Source organism: Mauremys reevesii, linkage group 18, assembly GCF_016161935.1.
Source record: "Mauremys reevesii isolate NIE-2019 linkage group 18, ASM1616193v1, whole genome shotgun sequence".
In the NCBI taxonomy this organism is placed as follows: Eukaryota; Metazoa; Chordata; order Testudines; family Geoemydidae; genus Mauremys; species Mauremys reevesii.
In genome coordinates this window covers 6532318-6550645 of record NC_052640.1, presented here as the reverse complement: position 1 = coordinate 6550645, position 18328 = coordinate 6532318, and the positions used below count along the sequence as shown (strand labels likewise).

The 18328-nt window shown below is 45.9% G+C and overlaps 1 protein-coding gene across 2 annotated transcripts in view; it reads left to right on the top strand.

Annotated features, from left to right (window-relative positions):
- Window positions 1-643: 643 nt before the first annotated feature.
- LOC120386203 (MLX interacting protein) overlaps window positions 644-18328 on the top strand; it is a 61062-nt gene continuing 43377 nt past the window's right edge. For both annotated transcript variants that reach the window (XM_039505240.1, XM_039505239.1), the window contains exon 1: window positions 644-1053. In XM_039505240.1, coding sequence (XP_039361174.1) covers window positions 686-1053 — 368 coding nt within the window. In that variant the 5' untranslated portion in view covers window positions 644-685. The remainder of the gene's footprint in view (window positions 1054-18328) is intronic.

Sequence of the window (18328 nt, the reverse complement as noted above, 5' to 3'; positions counted from 1 at the left end):
ATTTGCCCCAGGCCCCCTGAATCCTCTGGGTGGCCCTGCCCAAATGTGACCATCATATGACTAGGAGCCCTGCCTGCATGTGTGGGCGGCGGCTGTTCTTTGGAGGTGCTGGGTGATTCTGGTCTAGTTATTGGAGGGGATGTGAGAAGGTGCCAGAGGGATTACAGTGTAGATCTGTGGATGGGTGTGTAGCTGTATGGTAGCAGGGAGGGGCCCCAAGGCCTGCAGGGGAAAGGGTTGGTTTGGGTGGATTACGGTGCAGGAATTAAGGGCAGGCTTTACCAGTGCAGGGGGAGGTTTGGGGGAGCACGGGGAAGAGTGTGTGGGGTGCATGCATTGCAGGGGTGGGGTTGAAGTTCAGGGGGGATGCAGTGCTGAGGAAGGTGGGGTGTAAGGGTGGTTGGTGGGGTGCAGGGAGTTTGGGAATGGGGGAAGAGAGGGGCTGGGGTGCACTGCCAGGGAGCACGGGTAGGGGCGCTGGGGTGGCTGCCCCCCCGGCTTGGAGAATCTGCCTGGCCTCCCTCAGGTGCCAGTCCTGGTCCAGGGCTTCCCGCCCCGCCACCAGCTGCCCCTGCCCCTGCGCAGGCCCCGGCTCCTTTAAGGGGCGTTGCCAGCCGGGGGCGGGGCGGGGCGGCCAGGAGTCGGGAGGGGGCCGCGGCCGCAGCAGGAGCGGGAGGCTCGGGCCATGGCCGCCGATGTGTTCATGCGGCCGGGGCGGCTCCCCGGGGCGGCGGGGCCCGTGTCGCGGCGGGCGGAGCCGGACGAGGACTCCTCGGACACGGACGATGGGGGCTCCCCGGCGGGGCGGCGTCCCGGGCCGCGGCGGGGGCAGCCCGCGGGGCCCCAGATCATCCACTCGGGCCACTTCATGGTCTCGTCGCCGCACAGCGAGCACCCGCCCAAGAAGGGCTACGACTTCGACACGGTCAACGAGCAGACGTGCCAGACCTACCGCTTCGGGGCGGCGCGGGGCGGCGGCGGCGGGGCCGGGGGGCGCCTCAGCATCGACGCCTCCCTCACCAAGCTCTTCGAGTGCATGAGCCTGGCCTACAGGTGCGGGGGGACCCCGGGGCTGAAAGGGGCTGGGGGCTCCCTGAGGGGGAGTGTCTGGCGCAACAGGAAGCGCCAAGAGCCGGGGGTCTCCGTGGGGGCAGGCTGGGGGGCTCTGTGGGGCGGGGTTGGGGGTGTCTAGGACAACAGGGGGCTCCCTGCGGGGGAGGGGGGTGCCTGGAGAGGTTGGTTGATGGTCCGGGATGTTGGGCTGAGGGTCTCTGGGGGGACGGGGCTCTGGGGGAGCTAATGAGATTTGGGGGGGCTGGGGGTACTCGGGGGACAGCAGTGGTACATTGTAGCGATAGTTCAAAGGGGGAGCCCATTAAAGCCTGGGCATATGGGAGTTTTAGGGGGACCAGTGTCAGACTGGGGGGGGCTGGCGTGGTTGAGCATTCGTGTGTCTGTCATCAGTTCTTCCAGTTATGATCTTGCAGAGGCTTGGGGAGGGAACAGGGGAAACCCTGAGAACCTGTTAGGGAACATGGATCATCCTCTGGAGTTGAGAGGGGATGCAGAGGGGTGAGCGATGACATTGGGTGGGCTAACAGGGATTTGGAGATACAGATCTCTCTAGAAGAGGGTACAACAACTTGTGAGGCAGGAACTGGTAACATAACACTAGACATCTGTACGGTACAAGACTGACTATACACTTGCACAAGTGCTCTGAACAGGAAATCTCCCCCTGCAGTATGTTTAAGGTGGATGCGTAGCTATGTCCAATAATGTCAATAGCTACCTACTGCGTGGCCCCTGGTCCCAGATATGGGCATCTACCCTTCCAGAAGGCATCAATGTCAGACTCCAAATGAGTGATGGTTTAAAAGAGAGAGGGTGGGAGAAGAATGGAGTAAACCTGAGAAATGTTTTAGCTGAGTATTCTGGAACCTCAGTTTTTCCATGTAGAGGCCAGTGTCCATCCCTCCTCACCAGGCCCATAGGAGGCCACACCGCCTTGCTTCCATATCTCTGGAAAAGCCAGCTTAAAGGGGATTTAGCAGCCTCCGAGGTCCTGGCAGCAGAGAATCTAGGGCTCTGGCCCTCTGGCAGGGCAGAGGCCCACGTGGTTAGGGGCTCTGGCCCTCTGGCAGGGCAGAGGCCCACGTGGTTAGGGGCTCTGGCCGGGCAGAGCACCAAGTGGTCTCTCACCTGACAGCCTAACTCAGGCAGACAGCAGAAAACATTGGCCTCTTGGTCTAAGGTGGGTAGGCAGCATTCCCAGGGTGGGGTGGCCACAGGAAAGATAAGGGGACCTGGGCCCACCCTACTCCACCAGGTCCTAGCCCAGAACCCTGACAGTGACCAAACTCTGCCACTGGGTCAGCAGGGATCCCATCAAGACACACAAACCAGTACTTTGGCACTACAACCAGACTATTGTCTGCTGTTCCAGGGCTACTTCTTATAACCCACTGACTGGTAGCTTCATTCTATGAGTGTCCTCTTATCTTCTCAGGATATACAGCTATCAACAGTCCCAGCAGCTCCTCAGCATCCCTAGTAGTCCCTTAAAGTCCTCTGTGCTGTAGAGGTCCCACTTAGGCACAAACCCCAGTGGGGAGCACCTATTTCCCTCACCAGCTCCAGGCCAACTGAGCTGCAAGGCCTGCCTTTTATACTTCCTGTGTGCCCCTCTGCTTTGGGCGGCTGGCCTGGCTCCGCCCATCAAGGAGCACATGGTGGTTTCTCCCCCTCAAGTCCAGAGGAAAGCCATGTCCCCTCCCTAAACTCCACATTTGATATAAATAAATGACAGAAGCAGAGAAAAGGGGTGTGGGGGAGAGAGGTAAATGCAGGTTTAAAAACTGGTGACTTGCAAAGTAATTTTAGTATATTTTAGGCCCCACTGGCACCTTCTGTCTTCAACTGTTCTGAAATGACTTAGCCTAGGGAGTGACTGGCCTTAAAAATCTCTTCCAAAGCTATTATTGTCAGTCTGCATTGTGACAGACATCAAGCTCTGGTGACAATCCCTTTTGTGGTGTGATGGAAAATATAGTAATGTTGGAGCAGAACCTGTGGGGAGCGCATATGAACAGTAAAGCTTTTTCTTTTACTTTCAGTATTTATTTACTTTCTGTTTTGTTCATTGTCTCTAAATTACTTTTGTTTAAATGAAACAGCAAAACTTTAAAGTATCTGTAGAAAATTTTGGGGACTTGGCATTATAGAGGCAAAGCTTGTATCCCTGTATGTAATTAAAGTTCTGGACAAAGAGATCTTCATTGCATTCTAATATGGGTTGCAAATGGAACAAATAGGGTTAGCTTCAGTATATGATGAGAATTAAAAATAAATAAAGGACTTGATTCTGAGAGCGTCTGAGCTCTTCCTGCCTCTGTAGACTTCAGTGGAGGTTGCAAATGCCCAATTCCTCTTGGGATTGGGCCCAAAGTTAGCAACAATTAATGGCAAAGCCAAATAATTTGAAAAGGACAGAATAAAAGTTTCTACCTCTTTTTCTTTTCCTGTTCCATAAGAAAAGTTGCTAGCTATTTGTTTGCATTTTTCTCTTGAAAGTACAAGAAATGATTAATCAGCATCTTTCATTATTTTACAGTAACACTTTATTTAACTTTGTTCCGGTGATTGCAGTTTGTTGATAGTACTTCCTGAATTTATTTAGACATGCTACTAGAACTTCAGTCTTGCCTTCCACCTTTTTAGTAAGATATTATGCTAACACTTATCGCCCATGTCTGTAGTCTTCCACATTGGAGACAGGGACATAAAGTAATCATGCTGTGGAATAGAAATGTGTTTTTGAGAAGATGCATGTCTGCTTGAAGCTTTTGGTTCTTCAGATGCTACTGGGAATGTTTAAGGGAGAAAGTCAATTTGGATTAAAATGTTTTTAATTTAAACGGAACATGTTAACTTGAAATCTAGTCAAATAAAGAAAATGAATTTCACCTATTCCTGACGTGCCCTGCCATTTTTTGTGGTTTTACAGCCACCTTTTTATATTTTAATTTATATATTTAAAAAATGTTCTTTTCAGGTGTTGCTATGTAAAAGACTCATAAAGTAAAGGGGAAACTGACTATTCATGAGAAATAGTGTAACTGGCTAGACATACAATTTTGTGAAGTATGGAGTGCAATGAAACTGACTCCTTTCTTTTGATTACCTTAACGATTGTTAATAGGTAAATAATTTTCATGAAGAAGAGTGAATTGTAAATTGGCTGTGTATAAATGTTGTGAACTCAGAGGAGAGTTTTGTGCTAATGCATGAGAACCAGAATGTAAAACTAACCAGTCTGCTTTCACTGTCCAAACTAAGAGAAATGCAAAAAGTAAATAATCAGCATAAAGGTTGTTGAAGTAATCTAGATTTAAATATTTTTCACTTTTTACTCTGTGTTCAGTTGTATATAAATTGACCATTGTATTAAGATTTTGAAAATTGGAGATCATATTTAGTGAGGGAGCAATTATGTGGTGGTAATTTGTGCTTATTGAAAATAGATAGCCAATTGTCATACAAACATTAAATCCTGTATCTTTTTTTTTTTTTAAAGCAAATGTCATTATTCTGATATTCTGGCCCTATGTATTGAGACGAGAATATGTCAAAAGACCGAAAATACTTTTTCAGTAGATTCCAGTTAAAGACTTAAGGCTAGTTAAAGCCTTAGCCCCTAAACCACCTCCACGAGGGGCATAGCTCCCAGCGTTGGGAGCATGGTGCACCGTCTACACTGGCACTTTACAGCGCTGAAACTTGCTGTGCTCGGGGTGTGGTTTTTTTGCACCCCTGAGCGAGAAAGTTGCAGCACTGTAAAGTGCCAGTGTAGACAAACCCTAAGATGTTCTGACTCTCAAGGCTGGTTAATTCCACCTGATGAAGTTGTTCCCTGCACAGATTTCAGATAATAGACTAAAACTTTCCATCATCACCTTTTAATTAGCACAACAAACTGATCACAAAGTCTGTGCCCTTTAAACAGGATTTATTTATTTTTTAAGCCTGGCTTTAGGTGACTGTCTAGTGAACATGGTGCATGTAAAATTAGTAAAACTGAGTGCTTGATCACCAGCTGAAGAATGATTGATTAAGCTTGGAAACTGAACTACCCCAACTTATCCTTTGAAGTTGTCTCTACATCCTTATCTGCTCTAAGGATGCTCAAGACACACAGATACAGTAGACTTCATTCTCAAGTCTAGCACCTTCACTGTCAGGAAATCCAGTACTGCTGAGTATTATTTTTAACTCAGAAAATTAAACAGAAAAAAATTGACGTTGTTTATGGAAAAGGTCTGATGTTTGTGTTCTGCAGAGTCAGCAACACTAACCATGTTCCCAGAGTTGGGCAAACATGGCCTATGCAGATGAAAAAACAAGGAAGTCACCATGACAAAATTGTATTTTTATTTATTTGAGACTCCTCACTTGTGCCTGGGTGACTTGGAGGCTTAAGATGAGCTATTCAAGGCCTCAAGAGGCACTAAATTATATACTATTTTACAGCTTTACCAGTCTGCTAGAAAACCAGGATTTAATCACGTGGGGAAAGCCTGGATAAAGAAGTGCATCTTCCCCATAATTCTAAAAGTGTCCAGGTTTGTGCTGAGCCATATTTTCTGCAGGGAATGGATTCCAAATCAAACTTCTAATTTTGTCTCCTACCTTAAAGTGTGCTGCATCATTGCTTTGTGCTGGTTAAACAGCTGCCACGTTTCACGTGAGGAAACCTGAAGGGGAGAGAAGTGATTGCTTTTCTTTCTTCTGTGAACAGAACAGGCTTCTTCTAGCTTAGTTAAACTTATTTTCAGTTGCATTGCAGTAATTTAAATCATTGCTCTTTTAAAAAATCATGTCAAATCAACCGCTTTACAGGGGAAAGTGTGACAAGAACGCATATTCTGATATGCAGTTTAGTGGGTCATAAACTTTTACAAATCAATATGTTACCTATAAACAGTGGAGCAGACTACAGCTATCACGTGTCTTGTACTGTGAACTTTATCTGAATGTCACCTTCTACCATCAGATTGATTGGGAACAGTACCTCTCCTAAGGTTGGTAAATGGACTGTAGATGCTTTCTTCTGTAGCCCTTTGCCTCAGCCCTCTAAAATTCAAAGTGTAATTGAAGTTAAATTTTAATTTATGCAGTTTTGTACTGCTCCTCCCCTTCCCCCCATTTTAACGGGCTTATTAGAACTATTTAAGCAATATCCTTTAGCAAAAATAGCGCAGGATTTTGGATTGTATTTAGGATGTTCCTAGCCACAGCATGAGTCACCGGGATTAGGTACTGGGACAAAGGACTCTTCTTCCTTCTTTGAATGTGGGCTTGATTGGGTAGGAATGGACTTTCCATGTCCATTGACTTCAGTGAGAGTTTAGGGTGCACCTCCCTTTGCAGGATCAGGCCACATTGTCTGAGAAAGTGGAAAGGGAAGTCCATGCAGTAGAAAGTTCTGGTATAAGGAATTTGCAGAGGGCAGTGAGGAGGATTTATTGCATTAATCAAAGTATAGTGATGTTAGAGAGCTCCATGTGGAAGGTTTTACCTTGTAAACAGTGGAGTATAACTTGTTGACGATTCAAACTTAGAAATGGAGACATGTACCTACATTCTGTACACTACAAATCAACTCCATACTTGTCAGGCCAAGTTCAGCATTTCCCTTAAAAATAATATAAGACAAAGCTCTGCTATAGGTGCCTTAAGACATAATCTGTCTCCCAGAGCAAATACTCTCTTGTAAGTAATTGTGCATTTGGCAGGATTCATTAGCATCAGGCCTCAACCTTCTCTTGGGCAGAGGAAGTGCGCCATAGCAGACTTAGGAAATAGTGGAAAAGCTGTGACTATGTGAAAGAAATATTGAGAGGTGTTAGATGGTATTCATTGCATATTTTTTCTTTGTAAACAAAAATTGGTGGTTTTATAATTTTCCTTTTCTGTTCACTGGTTGCTTCGCTCTCAGTGCCACTGCCAGTGGCTGATTCATAGGGGTGTTGTGAAGCTGTTTTGCTCTACTTGGGCCTGCCAGCTAATCATAGGGAAAATATCCACTTCTTCATTCACATTTTCAGAGCAGCCAAAGCACTCATCAATGTAAATATAGCTAGGTGTTCATAGTTGTCTGCCCTTTGTGCTATATTGTATATCTGCAGGGTAATCAATAAATGCTCTTTTCTCATTCTGAGTCCATTTTATTAATAGTAGCAGTACAAATAGAGCTTGGCCAAGTATTTTGGCTGCGTAGAAGAACGGCGGGAGTTTAGAGATGTTATATAAGAAAGTGGCTGATTATGTGGGTCTGATGAGGGGATTGATGAAAGATGACAGTTAGTTTATGGGCCTGAGTGACAAGGAAGATAGTGGTGGTGGTGGTCAGTGATAGAGAAAGCAGGAGAGGAGGGACTTGGGAGAGGTAAGATAAGTGCTCAAAGAAAAGATCTGATCTATGAGTTCCAATAAATGTTAACCTTTGTAGCTGATCAAACAAGACAAACCCACAAACACAAATTACTGCCTAATAAAACCTCACCAATGTTTTAATAATGATAATAAACATAATACTGAACACTTTTCAGGGGCGCTGCTCTGTAAACAGCTTTTCACACCAGTTGTTTTGGGTTTTTTTGAAACGTTTGCAGCAAACTGTGACAACCCAGCTTGCTGTATTTATTTATCAAAACTCTGACAGCTTGCCTCTTTCAACACCAGCAAAACACTCCCCAGAAGTCAGACCCCAAAGGATCTGGAAGGCTTAGCAAGAAGAGGCTTAGTTGAAGTACCAGGAGAAGGCACCCACTCCTGTGTTTAAATTGATTGTTATATTTTAAAGAGTAATCCTCTTTGAAGTAAGGGATTGCTCTGCTTTGGGACTGCTGTGGGAAAAATGTAATGTCTGGCTACTACGGTGCTAATTCCTGAGTCGGAGATCTGCAGGTGGCAGAGGAAGGAGACATTCTGGAGATTCTAGAAAACTCTGTTGACCTTAGAACAAAGGGGGACCCTGTTACTCATAGAGAAGCTTATATTTTCTGCCTGCTAGACTCTGGGATCTCTACATTTGACAGAGCATTGTTGCCACAATGGCCATCTCCTACTTAAGCTGTCAGAAACTGAATTTCCATGTGATGCATGACTCCTTTCTTAGAGAGAAATTTGTTACAAATGTTAGGATGTGACTCCAGTTCAGCAAGTGTTTGTGCCAGTCAAGAAACCTGTTTTACTGTGTAAGTACAAATGATCTGGCTGTTTGCATGCTCTTCTCTCCTTGCTGCATGTGCTGCTGGTGAATTTATTCTCTTTATAGTAAATGTTTCATTTTGCGATTACAATTCTGTAATGCAATGGTCTGTCAAAGGAGGATTCATATCTCCAATGATTTAATTTAGTAAGCACATTACTCTAGTATCAAAAAGAAGCAGAGCCTCAGTGAGATTGTATTGTACATTTTTAAACACCACACATTCTTAGAATTTTCTAAGACACAAATAGAAATGCAAAAGAGAAAATACTGGCAGAGGGGTCTATTGATTGGAACAGGAGCCTGGGAGCCAGAACAAATACTTTCTCTTTCTACCTCTGCCGTAGACTCCATTACATTATTTTATTCAAGTCTTTTAGCCACTTTAAGTCTCCATTTCCTATGTGTAAAATGGGACAATAAAACCTTACTTCACAGAGGTTTTTGGATAACAGGCACTGGAGAAATTCAAAGTCTCTCTCGTCTGGAGATATCAAAGCATTTTATAAATAAGCCCCATAACTCCCCTGTAAAGTAGAGAGATTTTGTTAACCCATTTATGGAAATCTGTGTGTGGAAAATAGATTAAATGACAGAATCAGAAACAGCAATCAGAACTGAGGCTTGGGATTCCAGAGTATTCTGAGCACTACCGCAGAGACTCGACTACACAAACCTGACTTTTGGTCCTTTTGAAATTAATGGAAATTTTGCTTTAGTGAAGAGTGCTGAATAATCAGTGCCCTTGATCCTTGTCCATGTTCGTACCTGGAGGGCAGTGAGTTTGTATAAATTCAAGCCACTGAAGGAGCAGAGAACCAGTGACACAAAATAGAAGTCTTAATTTTAGTGTATGCATGTTTTAGTTGGTGCAACTTATAATATTCCTGACACTTCAACACATTTTCCCTCTACAATCAGAATTAACATCCTCCCACACAGAACAGAGATATCTAAAATTAAGAGCAAGAATTGCCATTTGAAGGGGCTGGAGATACAGATTTGAGTTAATAACAAGATGTGCCATGACAAGTGTGCTCTCAGTCCCCTCTGTTTTAAGTTTTCGTCTCCTAATTGCATACTGAGCAGATGGGGTTTAGTCTGTTCTCTGCCGAATGACTCCTGTAGGGAGGATGCATCTCATTATCATTTTCTTTAGTTTCTGATTATCATTATTGGTGTTTCCTCCCCACTCTCTGAGCCCCTGTCAGGTCTATCAGGGAGTGATTAACATGAGCCTTCTAGGTTCTTTGTCCACCTTTTGGCACTCACTCAGTGTGACTCATCTGTAATACCTGTACAGTAACCTTCACAATGCCTTCTAAGTAGGTTAGAATTAATGTTTATAAAGTATCTTTGAGATTCTCAGATAAAAGATGCTATAGGAGATCAAGCCCATCCACATAATGCAGACACTCCTATTTGTGAATATACACCTCTACCCTGATATAACGCGGTCCTCGGGAGACAAAAAAATCTCACTGCGTTATAGGTGAGACCGTTATATCGAACTTGCTTTGCGCCCCCCCCTTTCCTTTTTTCCCACTGCCCTTCCAGAGACCCCTGTCCCTAATCACCCCCAGGACCCCACCCCCTACCCAATCTCCCTGTCCCCTGATTTTGACCCCTATCCATCCTCCGCCCCCTGAAAGGCACGCAGTGGCGGGAAGTGGAGCAGCCTGGCCCCAGTCCGCTCCACTCTGCCAGCTCCCTGCCACAGCGCTCCGTGGGGAGGTTGGGGAAAGGACGCCCTCCACACTCACCTGCAGCGGGAAGTGGAGTGATGCAGCCCAAGCCCGCTCCACTCTGCCACCTCCCAGCCACTGCGCTCCGCTTCCCGCCGCAGGTGAGTGCGGGGAGGTTGGGGAAAGGACGCCCCCCATACTCACCTGCGGCAGGAAGCAGAGCACTGCGGCTGGGAGCTGGCGGAGTGGACTGGGCTAGGGCCAGGCTGCTCTGCTTCTGCTGCTGCTGGTGAGTGTGGGGGGGATCCCTTCCCCCAAGCCCCTTCCCCCGAGCGACACGGCCGGGGCCGGGGTGAGGGAAGCAGAGCGGGCTGCTTCCGGCCCCCTGCTAATCCCCTGGGCCACTCTGGGACTGCCGGGCCCCCAAAAGTGCCCTCCCAGAGCTCCTGCCCCACAGACCCTGGGGGAAGGCCCCGACCACCCCCGAGACCCTCAGCCCCTTATCGAACCCTTCTGCTGGGCCAGGCCAGGGCTCCCTTAACACGCTGCTCAGAGCAGCATGTCAGAGCTTTACCACGTTGTATGCGAACCCGCATTATATCGGGTCGCTTTATATCGGGGCAGAGGTGTATATACACATAAACATAATTAGTTGGGATGTCAAGCTATGCCCGTTTGACATGAAACGCCTCTCTTGGTTGATAAATTTTTCTAATTGCAAATTATAATGAGTCAAGGTAGTTGATACAGTTGAATGTTAATTTAAGAAAATCTGTTTTTTTTTTTTTTAAACAGTAATTAGAAATAGAAGTGTGCTGTTTTTAAACATGATCACTATTGATGAACATAGAGCTTCTCATATCCCTATTCAGTGGTGTTTGGCATCGTTTTTTAAAATGGGTGCTGCATAATAATTATTATGTAATAACTATTAGAGGTGTTGTTTGAACTTAAGACTTGTGCCAGGAACTCCTGAATTCTAATTTTGGCTCTGACGCTGATCCTGGGGCAAATAAGTTCACATTTTTGCCTCAGTTTCCCTAGTAATAAAACACCTTCCAGCGAAGATATGAGAATTGCTTAGGGCTTGGCTACACTTGAAAGTTGCAGCGCTGGGAGTTACAGCGCTGATCGTGCAGCTGTGTAGGGACAGTGCTTGTGTGGCCACACTCACAGCTACCAGCGCTGGGGTGTGGCCACATTTGCAGCATTTGCAGCGCTGTTGGGAGTGATGCATTATGGGCAGCTATCCCAGCATTCAAGTGGCAGCAATGTGCTTTTCAAAAGAGGGGGGTGGTGTAGTGTGATAGGGAGCGGGATTTTTGGAGCCAACACTGTGTGTTTAGCTTCCTGCCTTGAAAAATCAGAAAATGTTCGCGACCCCTTAGTCTTAACTCTTAATTGCAAACAGCCTGCATCCAAACGGACTCCCCGCTGTCAAGCAAACACTCACTCCCTGCCTGCCTCATTATCTCATTTGATTGTTCACAGCCAGGTACAGATTGATCACAGCAAACAGGAGCTGTGTTATAAGCAGCTCTGGGATCAATACGAGCTCCGAGTTCACAACAAAACAAAGAGAGGCTGCATAACAAAACAAAGAGAGTAATTTATAAAAGCATTCTGGGATATCTGCTAATACCCTGGAGGCCAATAACAGCACTGGTGTGTGGCCACACCTGACGAGCAGCGCTGCAATCATTACACCTCAACCAGACCAGGTGTACAGCCAGCGCTGCAGCCAGGGAGTTGCAGCGCTGGATGTGCCTTGCAGGTGTGGATGGTTACTAATTGCAGCGCTGGAAAGCCTCCACCAGCGCTGCAACTTTCAAGTGTAGCCAAGCCCTCAGATATAGCTACACCATTGTTGCAGCTTCTGTGTTGGGAGACTTGGTTATAAAGGAGTAGTCCACTGAAACAGTTAAAAAAATTCAATCTTGCAGTTCAAATAGGACTGCACTATGTTTTAACTGTGCTGCATTCTTGGGCATTGCAGAGCTACAGAACACTTTTAAAACATGCAGTTCGGTCCCCTCTGTTCTGCAAGACCAAACTAGTTTAGCTGTCAGGGAACAACCATCCTGGAATCTCATTCCCAAATTGGTGGTTTCTACAGTGCAAACGGGATCCAAATGTGCAGCAGTTGTTTTCAAAAGGCGGGGATCATTGGCATGTTGGGAGGTAGGGCAGGGAGTGGTGCCTTATCCAGATTGGCAAACACTTCATAGTCATAAATCACTGCAGTTTCAGCTCCACTGTTTCAGCTGTAGTATAGGCATGGCAACAGAGTGGTAAAAACACCAGATTCCTAGTTATACTAACCTTCTGCTGTACCACTGGAGTGGAGTTGCGCTGGTGTTCATTTAAGGGCTGTGAAGCTGGCTAGTGTAAATACAGCATCTGATGCATTTACCTGGCCCTTAACAGAGCTATCCACAGAATGCGAAAATGCGAGAACTGCTTCCAAGTACCATGCAAATGCTCCATAAAGGACATGGAGTTTCAAACTGCTGCTTTTTGGTGACCATGCATCAGTTACCCCAGTTTGTTCAGCTTTTGGTTTGGTCAGTAAATAATGTGTTAGTCTGGATAGAGGATGAGAGAACTTGAGTAAAAAATATGGAGGCAGCCTGCCAAGTGTGGGGAAAGCCCAGAACAGAGCAACAGAAATGACTGTTGTCTGCTTTTCCTCTTTACAAAACAGAAGCTTGTGTGAGAGAGGCTAAATGGGGAATGCACTTGTACTGTGGAGGGAGAAGTAGTGACCCAGCAACAGGTAGGAAAGGAGACTTGTCTGTTGTTGGATGGTTTTGTATTTTTGCAGAGGTTGTACCAAATCCAACACTTCAGGGAATTCAGACATGGTTTCAAACTTGAGGACTGCTGCAGAACCAGCATGTTGTCAGCATATTAAAATGTACCCAGTGTTGGGATGGGAGGAGGCACTTGATCAAACAACCTCTCTATCCCGAGGCAGGACATTGAACTTATTTTGAATGTTCAGAGCTGCACAAACACACCAAACTTTATCTGAGTGATCATCACACCACGTATTTTTTAAAAAGAAGGCATGAAATAGCTGAGAATCCTGCTGCAATCCCTCTTCATCCTAATAAATTTGAAACTGTGGTTAACAAATGGCTGCTCTTTAAGAAGAACTTAATTCTCCCTCTTCAAAGTAGAAACCCAGTAAATCAACACACACTCCCTGGCTGACCGAGTATAGAAACAATGGGGTCAATAGATATGCAGAAGGAGGAATATTTTTCCGGTGTCTTTCATCCTAGGATCCCAAAACACCTCCCAACATGCCAGTGAAGTTGGTAAGAGCATTCCTGATTTACAAATAGGAAACTTAAACACAGAAAATTGGCTTATCCAAGATCACACAGGGAGTCAGTGGCAGAGATGGCAGGGGGTGGGGGGAAAGAAGTGTCCTTACTCCCAGTCCTGTGCTCTAACAACCAGTCAGCTCTTTCCCTGCAATAACTAAAGACTAGCCTCTTGGCAGGTGAAAGGTGCGTCTCCCTAATGAGAGACTTCAGATAAAAATGCATATTGGATATTTATTCTCTTCAGGAGAGTACAGGCCGGGTGTGTTAGAGTTGACACAAGTTCTAGAAGGCTGTAGATAAGTATAGTTTGGGTTGCTGTCCAGCTGCCCTCTGTGATATCACTCTAGTCCTATGCTGCTGCTTCAGGCTAGGAGGAAGCTTTTTCCCCTTACTTGCTGCCTGAGGGTGCAGCATTTGTTTGGAGGGTATGCTACTGTATTGTGGAAGAGGGAGAAGAATGTATGAAACTTGGACATCCACCTGTTCTGAGGCATTGCCCGTGTGAAGAAGAGGTATGCAATCAAATTGCATGGAGAAAGAGATGCTTGCATATGGATTCTTGCTTTCCCTCTTCCCTTGGACAAAAATAGTTAGTTCCTAACCTACAGTAATATTAGAGGTTTTACTTATTTACCACATAAAAATCAATTAGTCTTATTTGACAAGAGCATAGAAATGGAGTCTGAACCCTGTGGGAGGACACACACAGGTGAAATATGAACCGAATTTAAGTGTTATTGTTTCCGGTAAAGTCATTTTCCTCAGAGACACATTGATAGGAGTGCTACATATGTTCCATTGCTATTAAATTTATCTTCAGCACTCAATTGTACAAATGGAGTATGGAGAGTTCCAGAAAAATCTTTGCAGTTGGCTTTTAGGCAGTTTGAAATTCTGGTTTTGTAGTGGATGTGCACCTGGTGTATTCTACACAGGCCTGGCTTATGCTTTTCAAAAGGGATTTGGTGTCTTTCCAGAGTGACTGTGTAGGTCACATGGGTATAACCAGCTTCCCAAAATATGGAGCAGGATTCTAAGGATCATAAAGAAAGTAGTGTCCCTTCTGTCTTTCACACACCCATACTGTCCTTACCTTGATGATAAATGAGTAATACATAATCACCTTTCATCTGAGGATTTCCAAGTTCTTTACAGATATCACTTTAGAGAGGTTTTGGGGCTTAGATTTTATCCTCGTTGTGCAAATTGGAAAGACAGGTTCAGAGAGAAGTGGCTTGCCTAAGGTCATCACCCAGTGAATTATGACCCAGGAGTGCTGACTGTTACCTACTTTAATCAGGAGATGACCACCACTCTGGGAGGCATAAGACGCCTGCTCCATTTGGAAATGTATGCTTGGAGAGGAGGATTACTCGGAACTGTTCAGACCTTCAGCTCAGTTATGCCCTTGGAGCAGCGGATGAGTGAATGGCTTAACTCAATTTGTGAAGCTGTCACACAACCAGATATTTCCAGCATATCTTTACTGATCTACTAGCTGCGGGTGAATTGCTGGCTTCTTTAACTGCTAGTACAATACAACCAAATACATCTGACCCTCTCCACATTATAGTGTGATTAAGTACTGCTTGATAAGGTTAATTGCTGTGAAGTGTTCCTGAGAGCCTGGCCTGCTGTGAATAATGAATGACAGAACCACTTCAGCTTCTTTTCAGTCATTCTGCCAGGCAGAAGGATGACTCCAACTCCTGAGACGTCACAACTTCACCTTTCTGTGGAACCGTCCTCAAAATCTTGACCAGGAGAGCCTGGTGCCTACATATTGCAGCAATGGGTTAATTAGACATGCAGAATTATATAGTGTAGAAACACACAGACAATAAGGGGGCGTTGTGGGGTTCCCTCTGCTCGCTCACTCAACTGTCACGCGTAATTAAGCCAGTTTTACACAAGTGATTTGACAATTTACTAACCCCAGCACAGTTTCACGATAAGGATAAAAAAATGAATATTTTGCTGTGCACCCTTGACTCACATTTAAATCAAATCAGTTGGAGTCTAGAGTGCTATGTCTTGCAGCCTTTAGACTAAATGCAATATCTGAGATTTTTGGAGCAATTACTACAGAGCAGATACTCAGCAAGCATGTATGATGTGCCACTGCCCCAAAGCTGTGATTTATTCTGAAGCTTCAAAGAATCCTGTGGCACCTTATAGACTAAGACTTTGTTGCTTTTACAGATCCAGACTAACACAGCTACCCCTCTGATTCTGAAGCTTGTCAGGCTATGGAGGGGGTTCTTTAGTGATTTTTTTTTTTAAACCCAGCTGAGTGTAAGTAAAAGTAGGAAAAACAAGACTGCATTCATACTGGGCCTTTCATCCTGAAGAAACCCAAATAACTTTACAAACAGGAGTCACTTGGACCTCTCTGGGACGGAGAGTGACAGCTAGGTGATCAACATACTGCATCAGTGAAAGAGGTTCAAGCAGAGGGCCAAACCACTTCCATTATGAAAAGCCACCAGGGATCTTTAGTGACCCTGTTGACCAGACAGGGCTCTTGGGTTTAAGATCTCATCTAGAGTATGATCCCATTTTATGTATGGTGAAACTGAGGCAGGGAGAAGTGGCTTATCCAAAGTTGCAGAGGGAGTCTGTCAAATGAAATTAGAACTTGGGCAAGACTTCTCTACTATCTGTTTCTTATCTTCATGATACTCTTCCCATTTTCTGAGTTGAGTTGTTTCTTGGTGAAAGTCTTTCTTATGCATTTGCAAAAATAGAGACCATGGTACCTACAAAATAACCTTCTTGTCCAGGGTGTTTGTCATAGCTTTTCAATGTTTTCTTTATTTTATCTTCCCTGGTGCCAGTCTCCAGATTGTGTGAGAGTGTTTATATTTGTTGCTTCTGACCTTGGCTTTATGCAGCTGTTTAAAATAGAAATTGAAGGTGGGAGTAGGTTTTTGTTGTTGTTTTAACCCATTGGAAACTGCAGACAGATAGACACAGCTTTTAAGTCCTCATTTCACTGTTATGCTGGGTAGTGCCATCACGGCTAGGATATTTCATAAAAGTGAGAAAAAAATTCTGCCAGGGGACTCTGCACTAGTCATCCATCAAAAAATCCTGGCTCCCAACCACTCAGAAGAGGCTGCCTTGCCAAAATGTCAGACAGTGGTGTTCAAGGAAGGGTCTTAGGTCTGCGTTTTTTTTTTTGGCCTAGGGCCACTGTCCTACCAGTTCCCAGTATGTCATACGCAGATTACTTCTGCTCCTGGTATTCCTAATCAGCATGTGGAGGCCAAAGAGGGTGAGATGGGGATCTTGTCATCCAGAACATGGGAGCACACAGTAACAGCATTTTGGTAGCATGAAGATGGGTAACTGTTAAGGAAGGTACGGGTTCTAAACCCAACCCTGCCGCTGACTAATTGTGGGGGCTTGGCCAAGTTACGGTCTGTAAAAGAGGGTGGTAGAAGGAGTGATTAATGTTTATGTAGCACTTTGAAGATGTGGAGAGTATATCAGTGTAAGGGCTTGGCTACACTTACAAGTTGCAGCGCTGGGAGTTACAGCGCTGCTCATGCAGCTGTGTAAGGGCCAGCGCTGGAGTGTGGCCACACTGACAGCTACCAGCGCTGCAGTGTGGCCACACTTGCAGCACTTTCCAGCGCTGTATTGAGAGGTGCATTGTGGGCAGCTATCCCACAGAACACCTTTTGGCGCTGAGTATTGTGGGAAGGGAAGGAAGTGTGCGGGTCATTCCGCTTCCTGTTTGCCAGCGCCCCGTGGTGCATCGCTTCACATCCCAGCATTCATTCCGGCAGCGTTTGGCGCCATTGTGAGTGTCTTTCTGTTACTCTCTGTGAATCGCGATTTCTGTGGCAAATGGAGCCCGATCTGCTGAGGACTCTGCTGATGAGTGTCACCAGCACAACACGTTTGGCAGTCGAGCTATTCCTTCAGCTCCAAAGTGACAGTGAGGAGTCCGGCGATGATATCAATATGGATTTGTCTGCGCGTGTGACACTAGAGTGCTTGCGGCATTCACGGAAATGCTCAGCACCGTTGAACGCCGCTTTTGGGCTCGGAAACAAGCACTGAGTGGTGGGATCACATCGTCATGGAAGTCTGGGATGACGAGCAGTGGCTGCAGAACTTTCGTATGAGAAAAGCCACTTTCATGGGACTGTGTGCTGAGCTCGCCCCACTCTGCGGCGCAAGGACACAAGATTGAGAGCTGCCCTGACGGTGGAAAAGCGGGTGGCTATTGCAATCTGGAAGATGGCAAATCCAGACAGCTACCGGTCGGTCGGGAACCAGTTTGGTGTGGGAAAGTCGACCGTGGGAATCGTTTTGATGCAAGTTTGCAAGGCAATTAATCGCATCCTGCTAAGAAAGACCGTGACTCTGGGGAGCGTGCAGGACATTGTGGATGGCTTTGCACAAATGGGTTTCCCTAACTGTGGAGCGATAGATGGGACGCATATTCCTATTCTGGCCCCCACCTGGCATCAGAGTCGTTAATCGTGGTATTTCTCTATGGTTCTCCAGGCGCTTGTGGATCACCGCGGCGTTTCATTGACATTTACACAGGCTGGCCTGGAAAGGTGCATGATGCGAACAGTGGCCTGTTCAGGAAGATGCAGGCAGGGACTTTTTCCCAGACAGGAAGATCACAGTAGGGGATGTCGAAATGCCCACTGTGATCCTTACTGCCTTGGCTCATGAAACCCTATACAGGGAAGCTTGACAGGAGCAAGGACCGGTTCAACTACAGGCTGAGCCGGTGCAGAATGACTGTGGAGTGTGCTTTTGGGCGAAGGCTCGCTGGAGATGTTTGTATGGGAAGCTAGACTTGGGGAAAGCAGCATCCGTTATAAGCGCTTGCTGTACCCTCCATAATATTTGTGAAGGGAAGGGTGAAACATTCAGTGAGGCATGGACCACCGAGGTTCAAGTCCTGGAGGCTGAATATGCACAGCCAGAGAGCAGGGCTAATAGAGAGGCCCAGCACAGGGCTTCAAGGATTAGGGATGCCTTGAGGGAAGAATTTGAGGCTGAAAGCC